Source organism: Eucyclogobius newberryi, unplaced genomic scaffold (assembly GCF_026437365.1).
Source record: "Eucyclogobius newberryi isolate DKJ021-1_F unplaced genomic scaffold, fEucNew1.0.hap1 SCAF_14, whole genome shotgun sequence".
NCBI classification, from domain to species: Eukaryota; Metazoa; Chordata; class Actinopteri; order Gobiiformes; family Gobiidae; genus Eucyclogobius; species Eucyclogobius newberryi.
Window position 1 is genome coordinate 28,582,871 of NW_027315768.1, and position 22,994 is coordinate 28,605,864.

General features: G+C 40.5%; 1 protein-coding gene across 1 annotated transcript in view; it reads left to right on the top strand.

Moving 5' to 3' along the window:
* The first annotated feature begins 2,082 nt into the window (after positions 1-2,082).
* Positions 2,083-22,994, top strand: part of wnt10a (wingless-type MMTV integration site family, member 10a) — a 52,713-nt gene continuing 31,801 nt past the window's right edge. Inside the window, exons 1-3 of the mRNA XM_072445193.1 lie at positions 2,083-2,221; positions 4,103-4,368; positions 18,078-18,451. Coding sequence (XP_072301294.1) covers positions 2,130-2,221; positions 4,103-4,368; positions 18,078-18,451 — 732 coding nt within the window. The 5' untranslated portion in view covers positions 2,083-2,129. The remainder of the gene's footprint in view (positions 2,222-4,102; positions 4,369-18,077; positions 18,452-22,994) is intronic.

A 22,994-nucleotide genomic window follows, 5' to 3' on the forward strand; every position in this document is an offset into this window, starting at 1 on the left:
GCTTCTCGGAGACCGGTGTCCTATATTTGTGTACGGCGACGTAATTGTGTTTGAATGCTCGAGTCATGTTGTGTTTTATGGCGCTGGCTGTGTACCCGATGGTGGGGAAAATGTCTTTATTAGTGGTTTTTGGATCTTTATTCTGGTTAACTCGTAAAGCATCGGGATGAGTGGAATCATATGGAGTCCGTTGACCAGAGAAGTATTTGTCGAGCTTTATAGCGACTGAGTTTGAAAAGATTAAAGGCCGTGACACACACACACACACACACACACATACACAGAGGTTAGGGCCTTACCAAACAGTGCCAGCAACTTTTATAAGACGCTTTGAGAAGACCTTTGGAGTGGAAAAACTTCAGTAAGATTCAAATGACACACCTTTCACTGTATTTGTCACATTTTTGCAGCAAAACGTCTCATTGAAGGTGTAAAGTGACAAAGAATGTAAACCTCATCGAAATCAGAGTGACAAGGCTTTTTAACACTGTAACAAAGGCAAAGAATGAACGTAGTATGCATAAACTAAGCAAAATGGACTTTTATCAGCTTATAACCGCGTCTTGTATTGTCCTGCGATTGATTTGAGTGCTTCGAAAAGGTCTGTTTTCACCTACCCCCTATCCCCGCCCACATCCCTGTACAGACTCTGAATGGTGAACATTGGATTGAAACATGTTCAATCAACAGTCTTCGCTCACTTCACTTTAAATGTCACTGTGAAGAGTTCTGCAGTTTTTAACAGGAAGTCAACGAACCAACGTCTATTACTATAAGCAGTTTTAGATCAATGTTAGACAAAGCAATGGCCAAAATGTAAAATGGTGATCTAGACATGTTATAGTTTCAGTTCCAGATTTTTTTTTTTTTTTAAATCCTCAACATAATACTTGTCCTTTAAGTTGGCTGTTAATAAAAGTAGTTTTAAATCCGGATTCAAGCTGAAGCAGTGAATGAGTTAAATTAAAATAAAACTTAGGCTACATTTTTAGAGCTAATTGATGGTGGATTTAATTCTTTGGGCTTTTTACACATAATATAGAATTCATTTGCAAAAACAGTTATGAAAAAAGATGTATAATTTTCACAATTTACTCTATGTTTAGCAGTCATTAATAAATTATAGTGCATTAATAACATGACTTCTATTAGCATTTCATGTCTTCTAGTGGAAAGCCACTCAACAATACAGTTGTTGTCTTTTTTTTAAATACACAGTTGCATATGTAAAGTGACTCCTTAACATCAGAGGGTGAAGTGAAAAGTAAATACTATTTTAAGCTTATCACAGGTAATCTATTCAAAATCATAGCCATAACATAATATTATGTCCTTAAAAGTTGACAGTAATGTGAGTTTGCGTGGAAAATAATAATCAAATAGCCATTTATACCCAGTTATCACATCAAAATCACACGTTTCACTGCATCACAGTCGAACGTCCTTTACACACTTCCACAATCTCCTCTCATCAGATGCGGGACCTCTGCTCAGCCCCTCCCCTCCCCCTCGTGGGTCCCGGCGCGTCCACGTCTCCCCCCCGCGCGCGCGTGTCTCTCCTAGTCTCACCTCATCTTCACATGGGATCCCGTGTCCCGCAGGAGCAGCGCCACTTGACCTCCCCCGGTGCGCTCTCTGACTGAGTGACGCAAAAAAAAAGTGGGCCGGCGGAGCGCTGCGTGCACTAGTTTAGAGGACTATCGGTGCGCGCCGGGACATCACAAGTGAATCCGACTCTGTCCCGTGCAGTTTGTCCCGTCTTATTGGCTCGCGCGCGCTGTCGGATGTAACTTATACCCCAAAAAATCCTGTAAAAACCAGCGGAGATCCGGCGCTGCGGGTGCGTGGCGCGTCCTTTTTCTTTTGCAAACTTTGCCCCGCACGCGCGCCTCCGTGAGTGACTTTGAGGAGGTTTTGATGAAACTTCTCCCCCGAATGAGCGCGTCTCGCCCCCGGTCTCGCCACATCTGGACGCAGAGCACGAGCGGACCCGTCACGTCCCGCGGCAACTTTTGAGACGCGCGCGGCACCGGTTTTTACGCACGGCTTTGAAGAGGAATACCGCACCGGCCACTTTTCTTTTCTTTTTTTGTTTCTTTTTCCATTGCATTCACTTCACAAAGACGTTTATGAGTGTTTTGTATTTATTAATCAGCAAAATGGAACTGTCGTGGATCCGGATTGCGTGGCTTTGCGTGACAATCTCTCTTCTGGATAAAAGGTAAGCGGCGCGTAATTGGACAAACGGTGCCAAAAGTTCAAATGACTAAATGTACAGACCAACAAGCAATAGACACACGCGCATGCCATGTTTTACACTTTTTAACTCAATTTCAGGCAATAATGTCAGTAGTTTTGGAGCATGATTTGTCACTTCTGCGGCTCGTTAATGACATTGCGTTAAGTTAGGACGAGGGGAAGCGCGCAGTGTAGAAAAGTGGTCCGCCACCTGCACTTCTTTTTGCTGCAACTTGGAATTACCGCGATGACTTTCATGCCAGATCAGAGGGCAGGTAAAGGCAGTAAAGTCTTGCAAAAGTTGAAAGGCTGCAGCGCTATGCAAATCCGCCGCAGCTGTGTGTGGTGTTATGCATTGCTGGCTGCACACCTGGATCGTTGCGCGCGCGTCAGAAGGAGCGCGACTACAGTGTGTGAGTGTGTGTGTGTATGTGTGTGTCAGTGCATGCATGTGTGTGTGTAAGTGTGTGTGTAGTAGAGAGAGAGAGAGAGCTTGCCCCAAAAACTGTGCGTCCTGCGCGGTTTCACAGACGCTCACACGCAACCTGTGTTTTAGCAGTGGAGTAGAGAAAAGTAGTAATCAGCGCGGACTCGAGTCGCTTCTGGTCTCAAAAGGTCCAGCTGCAACCGATTTGGCGACTACAATTGATGTTCCTGTTTTTTGTGTGTGTGTTTTTTGTTGCAAATCGAGGCAGAAGGAAAGACAGTGAAAGTTGGATGTTCTGGTGCAAGTGTAAAACTATTACTCGTGCTGGATGTGCTCCAGAGTGAGGCCAATGTGTTCTCCCTTTGAACGATTGCACTGCACCATCACGCCAAGGCAACACACAATACAATATATAATAGATAATAACTAGAAATGCCTGTCAGTGATGCCCATTGCTTGTGGTCAAAGGTTGGTTTGAGTCTAAATGCTATTATAATGGTTGAATTACTTTGCATTGTGGCCAATATAACACATATTAAATCACATTAACATACATGTGATGTGAAGATGCAAGTGCGTAGTTTACTTAAGCAATTTATTTTGTGCAATTTGAAGATGATATAGACACTTTATCAGGTCAAGTTTGTGTAATCTCGCATTTGTCCAGGAGTGTTCCATTGTAGAAAAATATTCAGTTGTAGACATCTGGACACTGTTTTGAAAAAAAAAAAAAATTAAAATGTTTATCAGATCTACTACTACTGTTATTACATAGTATCAAAATGTGTATTTTTTTGGACAAAATTAATAAAAATGATAAATTATCTTACAGATTTACTTTACTGTATTGTGTAGGGCCTGTAGCAATTCATTGTGTATATTTAAATTATTTATTAGCTTTTATTAAATACCTGGGGCAACGTGCAGTTAAAAAGGCAAGACATATAGAAAAAGAGTCCAAGCAATTCATCATTACAAATATTTTCAATCGATGCTACATTTTAATTTGAACTTCAAAGTCAGCCTCTTGATACTTATTCTTATGCTGTCAGATATAATGAAATAATCCATTAAACTTGCACGGACTTGAAAGTGGACTCAGATGGAAAGATGTCCCAGAACGAGCGTGGCTTTCACCAGTGACGCATCAGAGTTCGGTATGTCGGTATTGCACCCCGCGAGTTTGAATCGCTCGCTACGTGCAACTTGACAGGCAATTACGACGCCGCGGCATTACATTTCTGAGGTTTCCCAAGAATCTAATCAGGGGTTTGTTCATTACTGTGGGAATGTTCTCCAGTGACACCCAGGGAGCATCATAATTAGAGACATTATCACCCTTTAGACAGCTCCAGCTTCTGTTTCAACACGAGTCAAAAACTGATTTACGACGTTGTTTGTCTCGTAAATAACCAAACCTGTATGTCGTCTTTGCAGGGTACGCTCCAACGAAATCTTGGGCTTGAAACTCCCCAACATCGAGCCCATTCTGAACGCGAATACGGTCTGCCTGACGTTGCCCGGGCTGACGCGGCGCCAACTGGAGGTGTGCATGCGAAACCCGGACGTGACGGCGTCGGCGATACAGGGGATTCAAATAGCCATCCACGAGTGCCAGCATCAGTTCAGGGGACACCGCTGGAACTGCTCCAGCCTGGAAACAAGGAACAAAATACCGTACGATAGCATAGTCTTCAAGAGAGGTGAGTCGGGTCTGGGCATCATAAATAATCACGATATATAATGTTATTTGTCGGTGGGATATGGAAATTCATCACAATGTGCCATAAAAGTACTGATATTGCAATATTGGCAGGCGCAATAAACGATATTGCAAAAATAAATGTATCGCAACAACACCAAAGTCCTCCATCAGACAGAAATGTGTTGTTTTTGAAATGTTTATTCTTGGTTTTCCTTAAACACTCTGATTTAGCCTTGGTTTCGTCTTTAAGTTTTAATTTGGTCATAGTTTGGCTAATACATTAAGGCATGAACATATTGGTTTTAACATAACTGGAATTATTGTGTCAAAAAGTGTATTCAAATGGCCATATCACAATAATTTCTATATTGTGCAGCCCTGATAGAGACTTTTTTAGGCAACGAGCAAAGATCTTGTCCCCAAAGTTGATGAATTAGAGGCAGAAAACGTGCAGGAGTGAATTTGATAAGGTGTCATTATAATGGCCAGACGACAGGGTAAGAACAGGTTTAGTACCAGTAACTAACCTGGTTTAGTACGTTGTTAGACCTGGTTTAGTCTTGGTTTGGTCCAGCTCTCATGGGATGTTTCTAATCTACTGTCATGATCATATCTAACAAAATAAGCCCAAGGAATGAACAAAGTAAGACCATCAACAGGTGACGCAAATATTACTACAGAACATAAAGATGGAAATATACCATAGAGCCTGATAAACCCTGTAAACCTCTTTTAAATGTACAATATTGATGAAATAAAATAGTTAGTTTGTGTTAATAATGAGTCATAACCTTCTACAGCTCAAATCTAATCATGCTACAAAAAGAAAACAAACATTTTCCCACTAGTGACTCCCAAAAATATTGTTCCATCCATAATTTATTGATCCATAACTTGATATAGTGATTATCGCGACGGACCGAGTTGGAATGACCAAGACCCTGGATTTGGTTTGGTGGTGAAAACACGAAGACTTTTGACCACCGATCAATCATTCAATGCAAACTTTAATAGAGCATAATCATAGTAAACACTAAAGATAATAGAAGTAATTACAATTTGGAGCTAGTCCATAAAAGTGGGTGCAGGCAGTCAGTTTTTATTGCCTTTTTGAACGTTGAGAGAATGACTGTGCAGCCTTTTTGAACTCATTATAGAATTACACAATCTAGAGCTCAGAAGATGCCCATAAACTCTGTTACACATTTGAATTCGAAGCCATGGGAATTGACTAATAACCAGTTGTGGGAAGGAACTAAATACTCTAAATACTGACTAAATATCACTCATTTTGATCAAATTAATTCTGGTACAGTTGCTCTTAAATACAATGAATACATAGTAGGTAGTAGTACAAAATGCAGTGGTGGAAAGTAACAAAGTACAAAAGCGTATACTTTTTACTTTTGCTCACTGCATTTGAGAGCAAATATCTGTACTTTCTGCTCCATTGCATTTTTGAAAAGGACTGAAAGGTATAAATTACTTTCCGTATGGTATTCATGTTTATGATGATATCCTGACTAAAGTATTGTCTCTGAGCAAACAAAAAATATACATAAAAGTCTAAAAAACATTGAAAAACCATGATAATCCTTCATTTCACCACATTTCAGTCGTTAATATTGATAAAAAATCAGACCAATATACTTTTACTTTTCCTTGACTAGTTTTTTTGCTCCTGTATCTGTATTTTTACTGAAGTAACAAAATCAAAATGCAATAAATTAGTGAGAATTACGCATTTTGGCGTTCTTTCCATCACCAAACTGAACTGAATATATCTGCAGATGATCAGGATTGCAACGGTCCAACTTTAAATCTAGTTTTAATCACTTCATCTTTTGTTGCGCGTGGCTTGTTGGCTTGATTAAAAAATAATAATAAAGTATTTCTGTCTTCATTGTGAAATATACGGCTTAATATAACGGTTATCACAGGTAGAAGTTAATCATATTTCAGTAAACGTGTGCTCACTGCAGTTCACAAGTTTAGCCTTCAAACGGAGCCAATTCATCAAATACTTTACAGTCTTTTATAATAACCGCTTAAAAGAAAAGGTCTTAGGGGGATTAGCCGCCACAAAGAAACACAGCCCACACACAAGCGAGCGCCGCACAAAACACAACTCAATATTCCTAAAACAATGTCATTTTTCATCCATTTCCCCTCCAGAATGAGCCTCTCCATATGGTTTATACGTAGTGACTAACATCGGTATCTACTTTCTCAAAAAAAACGTACAATCCGACCCTGAGCGGCGCGCACAAAAGAGCAGGGAGCTTCAAAAGCGGTTAGTCACCTCCAGATTACCAAAGCTGGAGAATATCAGTTTTCTGTGTCGCTTTGTGATGCCGTGAGTCAAACCACAAAGGGATGAAAGCGGATCTGCAGCGCTGGGAAGCCCTCAGACGGACTCATCCACGCTGGCTGACTGGAAAGAGGGATCAATTTCTTAGTAGCCACGAGCACCTGGACGACAGCGTAGCGACGGTGTGGTTGGGCGTTTTGGATGTCCGAGGGCGGCTTGGTTTCAGAAAACGACGCGACGATCAAATGTTTATCGAGGCTTCAAGTGCTTCGTTTTCTTGATCGATGTCGTCGTGACTTTGCAAACGAGTGAAAGTGACTCTTGAATCTGGATGGGATTGTGGATGGGAGTGTGCGCGACCGAGATCGAGTCGGTTGCGTTGGACTCGTCGAGCTCCCCGGAGACGAGCGGGGCGAGTTACAGGTCAGGTCTGTGCAGAGGCGAAGCGGCTGTGAGAATGCATGTTTTTTCTCCAGGCGTTTTTGAGCAGTAAAAAAAACCCATAATGGTTTAAATGCTAGATCTGCTCTATTGTGGAACAGCCTAAGCAAAGTATTAACATCGCCATGGTGACAAGATGGTATATCCTCCATCAGAAAAGTTACAGAGCAACGTGATTTGGCTAAAGGAAGCGCGTTGAAGAACATCTAGTTTTAAATGTTTGACTTGTTACACAAACCTGAACAATGACAAGAGGCAGAATAATTGATTGACAGAATTTTACGTATGATTTTCTTGTTAGAAGGAATTTAAAAAGTAAACCAGAGTAAACTTTGTCCCGATGAACCTTTCCCTGGATGACAAATGCATGTCTTTTTCAGATTTTCAACCACACCTACGAATTACAGTTCTCAGATCAATAGATAGATGAATAGATAAATAAATATATAGATAGACTGATAGATTGATAGAAAGATAGATAGATGGATGGATGGATGCTTTATTGCTTTCACTGCACCTTTGTATCGCAGTCAAAGGTCTCAGTGCATCTTCAGCAGGAGGATTGGTCAGGTAGAATCAGCAGTTCGTGTGTCAGGGCAGTTTGAGCAGAGGCGCTGCATCCCATTAGGCATAACAGGCAATTGCCTGGGGCCCCAGGCCACTAGGGGGCCCCTGCGAAGCCGCCCGTGCGCTTAATATATGGTTTATTTCTGGTTGTGATTACTGACCGTGTACTGTTGACACAGGATTACGTCATTTCTAAACTTCTTTGTGTGCGCGATAGTCGACTACTGCCCCTAGTGGACGTTGTCTGTATACGTTTGGTTTTTCGGCCTCATGCGTTCAGTCGAGCACGTCCGGCTCCGGCAGTGCAGCTACTGACAAAAACATCCCGTTTTCTGCCTTGGGGTATCTTTGTCCATAAGTTGAATGTTATTCTGTGTTATAATGTTGTTCTACGTTTGCATATTCAAACTTATGTCAAACTTAAGCTTAATCTGTACTTCCTTTGAATGTTGGTTGTTGCTAGCTGCTGTGCATGTAGCCTTGTCACATTTTAAGCTAGGCTATGTGTTCAGACCTTTATTTTCATTGCTCTTATATGTATCTGTTCATGTACAATTCATGTGAAGGTACATTTATAAGGTTTACATGTGTTTGTTACAGTTTTACAAAATTCCAATTGTCAAAGAGACGAGTTGTGGGGAAAAGCGTCTTAAAAGACATTAAAGACAAGTCTTCTCTACATGGTTGTTGGACTCTCTTTTTTGGATGTTTGCTATCTGTCCAGCCCTGGTAGTGACACCACAGTGAGGACAGAATAGACCGCGAAGATTTTTTGTGAACACTGGTCGGTAGGGCCCTCTAAGAATTTCTGCCTAGGGCCCCCACACTCCCTAGAATCGCCCCTGAGTTTGAGGGGACTCACATCCCTCAGGACAAAAGAGTCCTCGGTGTCCAGTAGTCAGGGCTTCTCAGTGTTCCTCATCTCTGTCCTGCATCTGCCTCCAGGAGGAACCTGGAGAACTCTGGGGACTCGTGTCTAAGTTCCACTCTTATTTCTCTCTGTTGGTTCGGTTTGTGATGAGACGTTCCATTCTCTCGAGGTAGTTGTTCTGGAAGGTCTTCTGCCCGGTAAAGATACTAGCACCATGCAGAGTCACCTCAGATGAATGGTGCAGATTGTCAAGCAAACATCTTAGAGCTTTAGTTGTGTTTTGGGGGATCTTGAAGTATTTTTATGTACAACAGAAAAAAGAATCATGTAGTTAATTAGCTTTAGATTTGGGAGTGAATTGAAGGTTTAATCTGCCTTTTTAACAGATAAATACACTGTTTATTGTGTTTTTTCACTGTAAATATTTGTAATTGCGTGATCTGTAGCCTAATTTTCTTGACAGTGCACTTTGGGTACAGATACATGAAGATACTTAATTGGTCGACTAATCAGTTTAAAACTTCAAACTTCAAACAATCATGTACCGTACTTCTTTAGCCCTCCAATTTCCATGAGTAAACAACAAACTTGATCAACAAAACTTTTCTAAGATAATTTAAACTACAATTTACGTTTTTGAAGAGTTAAATGTTTTGTATCGTCCTGAAGTTTCTCCTAATTGTTTTTTTAAATCTGTTTTCCTAAACTACAATTGACGCATTGTGACTTTAAAGCGAAGGAGTCGTGCTTCCCGGCTGGTGGTCTCTGCTCGTCTCTCGCTCTGCCAGATCAGCTAATTGAGCGTCTTCCATTCAAGACAATGCCAGTGTCTATAGTGTGGAAATCCCCCTCGTAACTTTTTACTTATAAATGCATCATCTTTTCATAGCCCCCGTAATTTATCCTCCCAAAATATTTAGCGTGAAGTGGCTGCTTTGTTTGACCTTTGCTGCCACACTTTCTCCTCTCTTGACTCACTGGAAAAGCTGTTTGTCAGATGTCAGTTGCTTTTTTTTTTCGCCTGGCGTCCCCGGTTCGCCTCGGGTGCAGAAACTCCGCAGCTACTGATACAAACAAGCTCTTTAAAAGCGGGTGATTCATCTGATGCATGCAGAGAATCCGTTTCGCTGTTGCTACAGAGCAATCCGAGGCCAGCGCGTTGCAGTCGTAGTTACGTGCGGTCGCTGCTTCTGCCAATTGACGTTTACTGAGGTTTAGAGATTAAAGTTTAGGGTTGATCATTGAACAAATTGTTATTGGGAACATGGAATTGGCAAACATGACGCATACTCATTCGTCGAGTTGTTTACTCAGCAAAAACGTTACAAAATGATTAGCCAATTATTTTTTTTCTTATGTGAATTGATGTAAACGTTAAACATGCCCGAAACTGTTGGAGAAAAGAGCGGGAATATATATTTTGAATGCACAAAACAAGATTGTTCAACTCTTTTACGCATTTGTCAATTAAAAATATTTATATTCAAACATATATACTTTCAAGGACATCATAGGAATATTATGGCTCAACGATATTGGAATTGGATATTGAAGTGCGGAAATAACTATTGATATTATTACAATGTTTAATAAACTCTTTGACTCAATAATTTCCGTTCTATTAAAACAAAATGCACATGTACATAATATTATTAGTCAAACTGAATCACAATAAAAGCTTGACAGAGACAAAAACAGCTCTAAATTCAAAACTTAAACACATTTAACACAATAAAACAGAACATGGAACCTGACCAGGGAGAAAAATGACAAAATAAAAACAAAACGAGATGTCTAAATAAAAGTAAGCCACAAAAACTCCAAAACAAGCGCTCAAACTGGTCCAAAGTCAGTCAAATGTGTCCAATTTGTCCAAATGTGATCTTTTTCTATAGTTTAACTTCACACACGTCGCATTATAGTCAGATGCAATATAAGTAGTGTGTGGCAATATAGACTTTTGCATCAACATTTGCAATATCGTACATCCCAAGTCAAATTATATTAAAAAAGTGGGTCAAAGTCAAATGCTACAAATATGATAATACGGAGCTCTATTATGGTCATCTGAAAACCACCATTTTCTTAATAACAGCTTTCCAAACCTTTGTAAACGTTGCATTTTATCTCAGCATTTGCACAGAAATTCAAACGCTCGACTCTTTTAACCAATGCGTTTACTGTGCGTCATCAATTAGTCCACCTATAAACCCAGATGTAATCGCCGATTGACGGAGGCGAAGATGCTCCCTCGGCGCTCGCGTCTGTTTCCGCTCCTTCCTCGCCGCCGAATGCTTTTACTCCAGTTGCCAGAGCGAGTTCTTGTGAATTCGCTCACAGCACTTTCCCAACTCTCAAAAGCATAAACCTGTTTAGTGGGTTTCTGAAACACAAAGTGACAGTTTCCTTTCAATCTTTAATTCATTTTGCCACTTCCTCTGCCGTCAGTTCATCCGGGCGTGGCACAAGCGGTGAATTATTTCTCACATTGATTTGTTCCCGGTCTTCAGGGGCCCGCTGTGTGTCGCCAAGCCACGACTCAGAGCCAAAGGCAGGAGCTAAAACTGTCCCGTGTACGGAAGGGAAAAAGAAGTGGTATCCTGGTGCCGGGGGTCAAGGTGGAACAAGGAATGAGGGCAGTGACTCGAGTACTGCGACTGCTTCAGAGAACTCTCCAAAATGGTTGTGCATTGCAGCCATGAAAAAGCAAGAGTCTCCCTTTAACACCTTTATACTTTAACTGCTTCAGTTTGATGCATTTATTTATTCACTTTTATTTTACCATGACGAAGCCATTGAGACGAGACCTCTTTTTCAAGGGTGACCTGGGGCAAAGGGAAAATGTAATAAATAGAATAAAAATCTAAGTTTAAAGACATTTTTTGTAGGATTCTCGCTCTTTCTCCAGCTCACACGACCTCAGTTCTGATTGAAAGGAGTTCCAAGCTGTGGGAGCAGCATAAGAGAAGGCTCGTGTCCCCCAGTCAGCCACCACTGGAGGTACGGACCTTAAACGTCCCGTCGGTACAGGACATAATGACCTCCAGCTCTCTCACACACAGATGGGACAATGGATGGAAATGTGCCATGTCTACAATCCAGGGTGTTTACGTTCATGTCGTGTCATGTCTGTCCTTTAACTCGCTCTGTCCCAATCAGATAAATAAATGAATATAAGTTAGAGAGCGCGGCCCTGGCACACAGATCACAGTGATGGCTGAGTCTGCCACAGCCTGTGACACATCTTAATGCTCAATGATCCACAGTGAAGAGGGACCATTCAGCTGTTGCATGAACACAAAGAACAGCACCAGAATCTAACAAAGGCCAAAAGGTCCCAAGTACCAGACGTTTACGGGTCGTGATCTGAGGGCTGTAATCTGCAGCACACGTCCATGCGAGAAAATCAGCTTCAGGGACGCGATCGAGACTGCTCTGAAGAGAAAGCTGACTGTAATGACTGGATGGCCTGTTCCAGTGAGGTTGAGCAGCAGAAAAGCACCGTTCCATCGGCATAAACGTGGTACATGACATTAGACAGTACCACAACTTTTACTACTTCCCCGCCTCTTCATCGTGGTGTTTCATTGTAGAAAGCAGTGGTCTTTACTGGGTTTTATTGTTAAAAAATGCCAAAATAACAGTTATACCCAACATATTTGACCAGGAATTAGATTTTTTTCATTGCTAACATTTATATCAGATCAGATAGCACTTCATAAAGTACATGAATAAAGTACAATGAGTATAAAAGACGTATAAACAACCTAAAGACTCTTGCAGGCCTGTCACGATAATAACTATTTCAAGTAATTGTTCAATGACAACAGATGGAACGATATATTCTGGGACTCAATATTTATTGTGTGTACTTTATATACTCTTTCTTTTTTGTTCACATTACGATAAGCTTTGGGCTGTAGAGGGTTGAATCATTTCTTTAGCCAATTATTATAGTTTCATTCTGCTATTTATTTGTTGCAGCTAATGCATTTTAACTCTACTGATGGATACGATTTACTGGGATTATCCTGGTTTAGGGCGATTGTGTCAGTGGCATAAAGTATCTTCAATATGATCCTTTATTGTAACAGATTCTGACGTAGTATTATCCAACGATTTACTTGGCCAAATTGTGTCGTATCCATAGTATTTTCTGAAACATAAAAGTGTTGTTTGAGTGCACTTTACACATTGAACAGTAAAACAATAAAAATATAGTTCAATACATCACAAACTCCACTGCAAAGCGAAAGTCTTTATATCACTTCGCACCAAAACAACATACCATTCATTTACTTCAAATTGAAAATAAGGAAGCAACATCAAACAGGCTAACAAGGCCAGGCCTGGTTAATAGTTTTTTATTTGACTCCAAAAGGCAGTCTGAATCATTTCCCCCTCGAGCAGCGTGCTATAAAGTCCTGAGTGGTTTCTTTTCATGTTTTCTTTACAAGTTTCCATTATAATCTCCAGTGCAGTAGCAGTAATAGCAGCGAGTGGGGGCTGACGTGCAAAAGTACCGCAGCAATGCACAGACAGTGAGCTCAGCGGCGACGACACACAACAGACAAACAGCTCGCACTTCATCAACACGCATTCCACATTCAGACGGGGAGATTATTCTATTACAGGCAGGGCAAGTCAATCAAACGCGTGCATTTTCACTGAGTTTTGAGATGTGCTGAACGCAGTAGCAACAGCTTCAAATATAATAAACGACATGAGTTAAGCTGTGCACGAAGTAGAAGTGAGAATTGGTTCTATTGTGTCAGTTTTATACTTCTTAAACAACTAATATTGAGTGATTCTAGAACAACTGCTAGACATTTGTTGTGACTTTACTTGATAAAAATGAAATTAGACTTGGGTTTCGACTTGGACTTGAACACTATGGCTATAGAGCAGGGGCGTCCACATTTGTTTTCACCAAGGGCCGCATTTCGAAACTTAAACGGGGCAGAGGGCCACAAACAACTTGACAATGTCGAATTTGTTGAATGACAAAGTGAATCATTCGAAATTTTGTATTTGATGTAATTGCCATGAGCCTCCACACCTTTAATTAGACCTAGAATATTAATAATAGGTTGCTATAACATCAATATGCCTGAATTTTCCCAATGTCACAGTAAAAAGTACTATTTTTTGTTGTTTGGGCCGACATAGCAGGAAGCTGGAGGGCCAACAAAAATTGGTTTTAGGGCCGCATTTGGCCCCCGGGCCCTAGTTTGGACAAGCCTGGTGTAGAGTCTTAATATATGATTATATACGTTATGTATTCATGTGTACAAAAACAAACTAGAACATTTCCTGCTCGATTTTTAAGGCCTATTCGCACAATCATATCACACGCAAAAATATGAGCTCTATTCATTAATTTAGCTTAATTACGACTTGAACAGACTTAAACTCATTGCACAGGACGTGGCTTAGACTTGACTTTGAGTTTCCCTACATTAAAACTACTACTACCACCACCACCACAACTACTACATCTACTTTTTCCAAGACAGCGACCAGAACATGAAGAAAACACAATACCTGACGGATAAAAAAGTGGTTTTAGGTCGTGCGTTCCCCGGTTAAACACGGGCAAACGTTTTTTTCCGACACCGGTAGCAGTGAAACGCGGGTACATTAACACAGACTACTATCTCTAGCCAGACTGCAGTTAGCGGTGTAGACTTGTACTCATTACACGTGTCATATACAAGTTTAAATGGCTCTTAATGAGGAGGATGTGTGAGTTAAAAGCCGTCTCACGTTTGTAGAGACATTAAACGCTTGCAGCCGTCTAACCGCCTCCCCGCAGTGTGTTTAAGGCACATTTAAGTCATTACAGGGCTAAGACAGCGTGAAATGAAAGCAGGTGATTGAAGCGAAAGTAAACTTGCTTATTTAGGCAGAGGTGAGCTCTTCAATCACTGTCTGTTCTGAAGGTGGGATTCCCTCTGGACTGTTTCTAACTGACAGTGATGTGCCAACGCTGACAGAAAACCAAAATGATGACGAAGCAATTCACATGTGCGTCCGTGTTACTGTTTCATGCAACGTTTTGAGGCCTTTTCCCCATTCATAAGATACAATGTGTTGTTTTAAATGTTTAATTGAAATGGCAACGGCCTCAACTTCTCATCGTTCTGAAACCAGTGGATCTTAACCTTATTTTATTGTCTTTGCAGTGGTGGAAAGTAACAAAGGATAAAAGTAAATACTGAACTTAAAAGTGGCAATTGTTCCTGTTTTTCCTCATTATGACTTTAGTCTTTGTGGAAGACGTTTATCACAGTTTTACACTAGTCAAGTTGGAGTTTGTGAAGGAAATTTTAAAAATGAATGTTGAAAATGAGACAGAATCCCTCTGTGATGTCATCAATATGAGACGTTACATAAAAAATGAAGGAACAGACTATTTTTTCTGAAAATAAACATTTTGACAAAATGTAGGTAAGATAAGGTATTAATTACTTTTGGCCCTTGTTTACATTACGGTTGCTTGGTAACAGCTGTGGAAATGCCTCTATCTATGTCACGTCTGCTGCTCATGTCAAACCAGGAAGTACAGTTATAAATGTCACCAACATTGTCTGTAAGTAAAATGTATATCTGGTATTTGTGCTTTAAGTACATTTGACATCAGATACTTTTGACATTTATTTCATTATAGCTGAGACATAATGTATTTTTGACTAGACTGAAATATAAATTACTTTCGTGTGGGGTTTGAGACTGTCTGAAACAACCACATTCCAATGAAAGCATATACCGTATTTTCTGCACTATAAGTCGCACTTTAAAGCCTTTCATTTTCTCAAAAAAACAACAGTGCGCCTTATATTCCAGTGCATCTTATATATGAAAAATGATTGAAAATAGACCATTTATTGACAGTGCGCCTTATAATCCAGTGAGCCTTATAGTGCGGAAAATACAGTAAATAAAAACGATTCGATACAAGTTATTTGTCATCAATTCAGTCACTTCCTTTCACCAAAAACCCGCACGTCAAGTTCAGAACATTTGACGCTTTAGCACTTTTCAAAATCTGCGTGAAATACATGTACTGCATCTTACTTCCCCTTCTATCTGTACTTTTACTCCTAACAAACCTGAGTACTTCTTCCACCGCTGCAAACGTGTCCTCTGCATTCAACCCATCCTTCAACTCCACCGGGGCACACAACATTCTCTCTTATAAAGTCAAAACAAAAGACAATACACTCATACTTTAGGTCTCTTGTGCTGCATGAATCCTGTAGGAGTGCGTCGAGAGAAATCTGCTCCTTCACAAACTCTTCACAGACAGAACGATGAAGCGTTTGGAACATTTAATGAGTCCGGTCCCAGAAGCGTCCCCCCCTTTGCTTTTATGGACTGTATAAAAGTATGAAGAGCTTCGTACGACGCGGTGGAATCAAAAACGCTTCGGCTGTTTTGTCTCATTGTCACTCTTTCTTATGAAACAGCCTTTTTCCCTTTTTTTCGACGCACAAATCCAACAAAGCTAATTGTTTATGCTGCGTACTCGGCCGTCGTAAATAAAGCTCTGTTTGTAGTTTTTAAACATGTCACCAGCTGTTTTATTGCAGCTGTTTAATAGGAGTTTTATAGTCTTGTTTTCTGCTATTGGCAAATCAGCGAAGGGGCCAAAGACAATGGTAATACTTAAAGCAACAACATGAGATTAGACGGGGATTTAGAGGTTAAAATCAAAGCTACTTCGCTCGATTTTCAGACAGCGAAAGGACAAAGTATTTATTTAAATCTATCGTGCACATTTTTTGGTGCATTTACAGATTTGGGACGGCGTTTTTCACATGCAGAACGCTAAAACGCAGTCACAATCACAGTAGTGCTTATGGCTCTCACTGCTGGACTTATGTTGAAAATAAATAGATAAAATGCTTCACTGTTGGACGTAGACAGCGCCCAGCAGTGTGATTTTGTCTCAACTCGCTGCTTTTGAAATACAACACGATATTGGGGAAAGGAAATGTAGTAATTTGTGACTTCAGATTCATTGCTGGTAAGAAGCGTTTGTAGAATCCTTAAAAAGAAATAGTATGTTTGAACTGACATAGTAATAGACGTCAGACAAAATGGAAATAAATTAATGACATCCACACTTTTTTTTAAAAAATGGACTGAGGGATAAACTGTGGGATGTGTGCTGTAATTTGATGTATGTTTTGTCATATTATGCCATTAATACCCATATTTTCCACACCATAAGTCGCTTTTTTCATCGTTTTGGCCGGGGTGTGACTTATACTTATATTTATACTTTTATACTTATACTTACACTAATACTTCGGAGTGACTTATGTGTGATATTATTTGTTATTTTCACACTTGCAACTGCATTTCATCCTCCAGTGCGACTTATATATGTTTTTTTCTTCTCTATTATGCATTTTTTGGCTGGTGCGACTTATACTCCAGAAAATACGGTAGTACTTTTTATTCAGTTTGTTTCATATTGCTCTCTGGTCGTGTTTTTGGTTCTGTATACGACAATGTGTATTTAAAAATCAAATGAATTCTAAGTAATTCCTTTGGTATCTCCAATTGTGCTAAGGATGTTTTCACTGACCATTACACGCAAACACTTAATGAGTTCGTTACAACTCACACTTAAATAAACTTTATTGATCCACCAGGGAAATTCATTTTTTGTCACTTAACCTAATTCGTTTCCAAACCAAACACAGTAGAGTTGTTATTCATGCAAAGGAGAATGGTTTGGTTTGGAGCTTGGATCTATTCAATTATCTTATTATACGCCCACGGTTTGCTGTGTCAGGCGTTACTGTCATTGAGTAAACACAGAACATAAACGTGACGTGGCAGAGTTTGTAAGAGAATATTTCTGCTCTTCACGTGCTGAAAACAACTCACAAAATGACTAATATTCCACTGTTTCCTTTGTGACACTTTCCGTTTACACCACACACTCTGAATAATGCTGACACACGGTAGTAGCCCTTAGTGACAAAGGATATTTGATTATTAATTACTGTAGTTAGAAATAATGAAGGTGGAGACGTTTCTCATCTTTTTAGGGTAATTATGAAACTTATGACTGTAGCTTTTCACAATTGAAAAGTCAGTTGATTGGATTAGATGAAAAATAAATTGTGCTTTAAATTAAAAAAAAAAATAGCAAATTTGATGTCTAACTGTAAGAAATATTGCCTCTCATTGAATTAAAATATATATCGCCACAGGTTCCACACAATTTTGGCTGGATTTAAACATTTTTGTGGAATTACGTTTATTGCTTTGGGTAAAATCTTCATATAATTAATTTAATCCAATGTAAAACCCAGCAATGGATTTATTTATTTCTTATTTATTTATTTCAGTGCAATTAATCACTGGTAAAAATACAGAAAACTTTAATCCCATTCATTACATAAAAAAAAAAAGACTAATAAATGAAAAACCACAGGCCAAAATCCAGTGAACGCTCCAAACAACAACACTTTAGAACTTTATCCTTTGTCTCCCGCAGGTTTCAAGGAGAGCGCTTTCGCCTACGCCATCGCCGCCGCCGGAGTGGTCCACGCCGTGGCCAACGCCTGCTCCATGGGCAAGCTGAAGGCGTGCGGCTGCGACGCCAAACGCCGCGGCGACGAGGAGGCTTTCCGGCTCAAACTCCACCGGCTGCAGATCGAGGCCATCCACAGGGGCAAGGGCATGGTGCACGGGGTCATGGAGCACTTCCCCGCCGAGCTGCCCAGCGCCCAGGACTCGTGGGAGTGGGGCGGATGCAGTCCTGATGTGGAGTTCGGCGAGAAGTTTTCGAGGGACTTCCTGGATTCGCGGGAGACGTACAAAGACATCCACGCGCGGATGAGGCTGCATAATAACAGAGTGGGCCGACAGGTACGTCAAACTCGCTGAGTGCGCCACCTGCTGGTCCCACGGTGGCGTCCGAATGTCTCTCCCTTGTCAATAACCCGTTTCACGACATCGTCCTGCAGTCTTTATCATATGCATTCAATCCCAGAGCGATTACAGGCAGCGAAACTGTAAGAAATATAAGTCAAATATTCACCAATCATGTTTTATGGTGTTGTTTGGTGTATGTTTTAAATTAACGGGGACAATAATAACCTTAACCAAATTTGACCTGACGTGATGATGATCTCTTTACAGTTCAAGCTAAGGTAAGCGGTCTTTGCAGTGTAATGGTTTATTCCAGAGTGGTTTATTCATAATCACAGGTCGACAGTGCGTTCTTTAAACAGCTCTTTGGCTTTTATTCAGTCGTGTTGTGTCCAGTTAAAGGCCAGTCGCTGTCTGCTGTTGTTTTGTCTATGTTGACCGATCTAGTGACCAGCGCTGGACGCTACGCTTCCAGGAAATAGTGCCTTATGTGAGGAATAGTGTGAGGGATAGTGTGAGGAATAGTGTGTGGAATAGTGTGAGGAATAGTGTGGAATAGTGTGTGGAATAGTGTGTGGAATAGTGTGAGGAATAGTGTGAGGAATAGTGTGAGGAATAGTGTGTGGAATAGTGTGAGGAATAGTGTGGAATAGTGTAAGGAATAGTGTGAGGAATAGTGTGTGGAATAGTGTGAGGAATAGTGTGAGGAATAGTGTGAGGAATAGTGTGAGGAATAGTGTGAGGAATAGTGTGTGGAATAGTGTGTGGAATAGTGTGAAGAATAGTGTGAGGAATAGTGTGGAATAGTGTGAGGAATAGTGTGTGGAATAGTGTGTGGAATAGTGTGAAGAATAGTGTGAGGAATAGTGTGAGGAATAGTGTGAGGAATAGTGTGGAATAGTGTGAGGAATAGTGTGTGGAATAGTGTGAGGAATAGTGTGTGGAATAGTGTGAGGAATAGTGTGTGGAATAGTGTGAGGAATAGTGTGAGGAATAGTGTGAGGAATAGTGTGAGGAATAGTGTGAGGAATAGTGTGGAATAGTGTGGAATAGTGTGAGGAATAGTGTGGAATAGTGTGAGGAATAGTGTGGAATAGTGTGAGGAATAGTGTGAGGAATAGTGTGGAATAGTGTGAGGAATAGTGTGTGGAATAGTGTGAGGAATAGTGTGTGGAATAGTGTGAGGAATAGTGTGAGGAATAGTGTGTGGAATAGTGTGAGGAATAGTGTGAGGAATAGTGTGAGTAATAGTGTGAGGAATAGTGTGAGGAATAGTGTGTGGAATAGTGTGAGGAATAGTGTGAGGAATAGTGTGAGGAATAGTGTGAGGAATAGTGTGTGGAATAGTGTGAGGAATAGTGTGAGGAATAGTGTGAGGAATAGTGTGAGGAATAGTGTGAGGAATAGTGTGAGGAATAGTGTGAGGAATAGTGTGGAATAGTGTGGAATAGTGTGTGGAATAGTGTGAGGAATAGTGTGTGGAATAGTGTGTGGAATAGTGTGAGGAATAGTGTGAGGAATAGTGTGAGGAATAGTGTGAGGAATAGTGTGAGGAATAGTGTGTGGAATAGTGTGAGGAATAGTGTGTGGAATAGTGTGAGGAATAGTGTGGAATAGTGTGTGGAATAGTGTGAGGAATAGTGTGTGGAATAGTGTGTGGAATAGTGTGTGGAATAGTGTGAGGAATAGTGTGAGGAATAGTGTGTGGAATAGTGTGTGGAATAGTGTGAGGAATAGTGTGAGGAATAGTGTGTGGAATAGTGTGTGGAATAGTGTGAGGAATAGTGTGAGGAATAGTGTGTGGAATAGTGTGTGGAATAGTGTGAGGAATAGTGTGAGGAATAGTGTGAGGAATAGTGTGAGGAATAGTGTGAGGAATAGTGTGAGGAATAGTGTGAGGAATAGTGTGAGGAATAGTGTGGACATTCGGGCTCAGACAATGTAAAAACAGGGCTGGAAAATTCTTGGATTGGAGGTTGTTTTAATGTTAAGGTATATTTGTAGTCCTAATAATACAAGGAACTCTACTTGTCTCTGTCAGGACATTTTAACACTGCACTGTCTGTATTTGGTGCAGAATTAACTGTGTTTGTGTGTTAAGACGCCACATGGACACGACGGTTGATAATTATGTGGTTTCATTCACGACTGAAACTATAAAATAATCAATTACCTAAAATTAGAAATGTTTTATTAAAAAAAGTCACATTAGTTTGGTAGAACATGGGCATTAGCTAAAGTACAAATATGAAAAAGTCAAATGATCAAAGTATTTATGAGATAATTTTGAAAATGCAGCTCTTTAGTTGGATTTCCCACCACAACAAGGACCTGGATGTTGGTTTCTATGGATTAAAACAGGCGATGATCTCTCCAGCCTTTATTATAACTTTGCCTGGAATGTTCCGCAGCGTGGCATTTGACTTATCTCCATGGAGACACTACCTACAGTTCAATAACTCACCATGAGAAGCCCTAAATTGCCTGCAGTCAATCAATTACAGCAGTTTGTGTGGAAAAGTGCACTAAAAGCTCATTATTAGGCTGAACCCACAGTTACCCAGGGCAGTTGAAGCAGACACAGTGTCCCCTGTAGAGAGGTGGGTTTGAGGCTAGTCTTATCAATGTATCTGCACAATATAGAACAGGACACATTCCAGTAACAAATGAATAAATACATTCTCAAATAACCTGGTATTCTTTTAGCAATAGTCGTAAGTCATTAAATCCAGCACAGACTTTTAAAAACAGAGCCCAGTAACTAGTTTTCTTCACAGTTTGGTCTCACTTTACTTGGACATTATTACATTTTTGCATGTAATAATTTACTCTTTTGTGTATTAAAGGTTGTAAAGGTATAAAAAGGTTGTCGTTTCGCGAACCAGTGCCGTTTTCTAGCAACTTTCGTACATTAAGTTGGCAACACACTGTCACACAGAGTTGTGAATGCTGTTGTTTATCACGTTTACATAAGGTTAACAGGTGGTTTAGTGTGTTGAAGGCTAACTTTACTTGGTTAACAGGTTACGTGGCTGCTCAAAATACATGCAAAGTGCGTAAATACTTTGATAACGCCTTGTACAAACCGTCGGTCGTGTATAAAGCGTGGTCCAAACAGTCTCTGGGTTAACAGCTGGCATGGTTTGAGTGGCATTGCTTTGTTTCGTTGGGTGTTTGGTCTTCTTTCAAGGCTTTTGACCCTTCTTTACCTGTCGCACCGCATCCAGGGCCTCGCCGCACTCGCCTGATGTCTTTCTGAGCAGAGAAATACAGGGAGTTCCCCAATAACAAGCCTTTTATCTATAGGTTTTTCTCCTGGAACAGCCCTGGGGACAAGTCATATAGTGTTACAGAGATTCTACTGGTACGCTGCAATTGCCGGGTCGACTCCTTGTTTTATGGCCGTATTGTGACAGCAGATTTAGGAGAAGTGTACTGATGCTTCTTGTGTCTCGGTGCATCATTGTGCAATGCCGTTAAATGTCGATAACTGCGGTAAACGTGTCAATAATCATGCACCAAATATTGGATTTACGAACTTGCCCTTCTCAGTTAATCAAATTCGATGAAATTTTTTGGGGTTATTCCAATTGAATTACAGTCCTAATATCATCATTTTGTTAAAGTCAGAGAAAACACAGCATTTTGTCATTAATTCTTCAATAATAAAGAAGCGTGTGCACTATTATCTATTACTTTTTGACTCTGATTTGTTTAGTTATTTGCTTATAATGCCCATTCCAGCCAAATAACACCAGTGAACTGAATTGTGTTTTGCTTTACATATGAAACTCAACAGTGCTTTAACAGAAATGCCGCGTGACCCTTGAATTTGGGACGGTTCAGGACGAGACAGTGCGTCTTAAGTCTTCGGCGACGTCCCGCGAAGCATCGGCGACGCGAAGCCTCCCTAAATCGCACATTGTTCCCCGCTTCCTCTGAAGTCATTTGGGCTGGTATCTCGCCATCAGTTTACTTCTGGTCCGCCTGATTATTTAGACAAAACACGAAGGGGGCGTGCGTCACTTATTTATTAGCAGATAGCGGCGCGGCAGACGCAGGAGTGGGCGATTTCGGATGAGGTCATAGGACATAAACAAGAGCCTTTGTTCGGTACAACACGGTGTGACGTAGACGGCGAAAAGATCGACTGGGAACACACCGGACCGATTACAGACATTTTACAGACACATTTTAATACAATCATTACATAATTTGGCATCGTGTAATGTAAATCGCCACAATATTCAGTGGATACACAGATGGACAATACGCCTGTCTTTACAATCAAATGTACCGTGAAAAACTCATAAATTAACCTGTTCTTTTTGGATATCTTTACATCTTTACAAAAATCTATTCATGATCTGATTTCTGGCGTTATCAGATTATCGAAATGCCATGTAAACAGTTGCATCAGGTGTGAGTGATCTGATTTCACTCTTGTTCAGGTGTTGACAAGGAAAATGGGCAAAAATGTGGAAAGAGTTATATAAGATAAGATAACCTTTATTTGTCCCACAATGGGGGAATTCCAGTG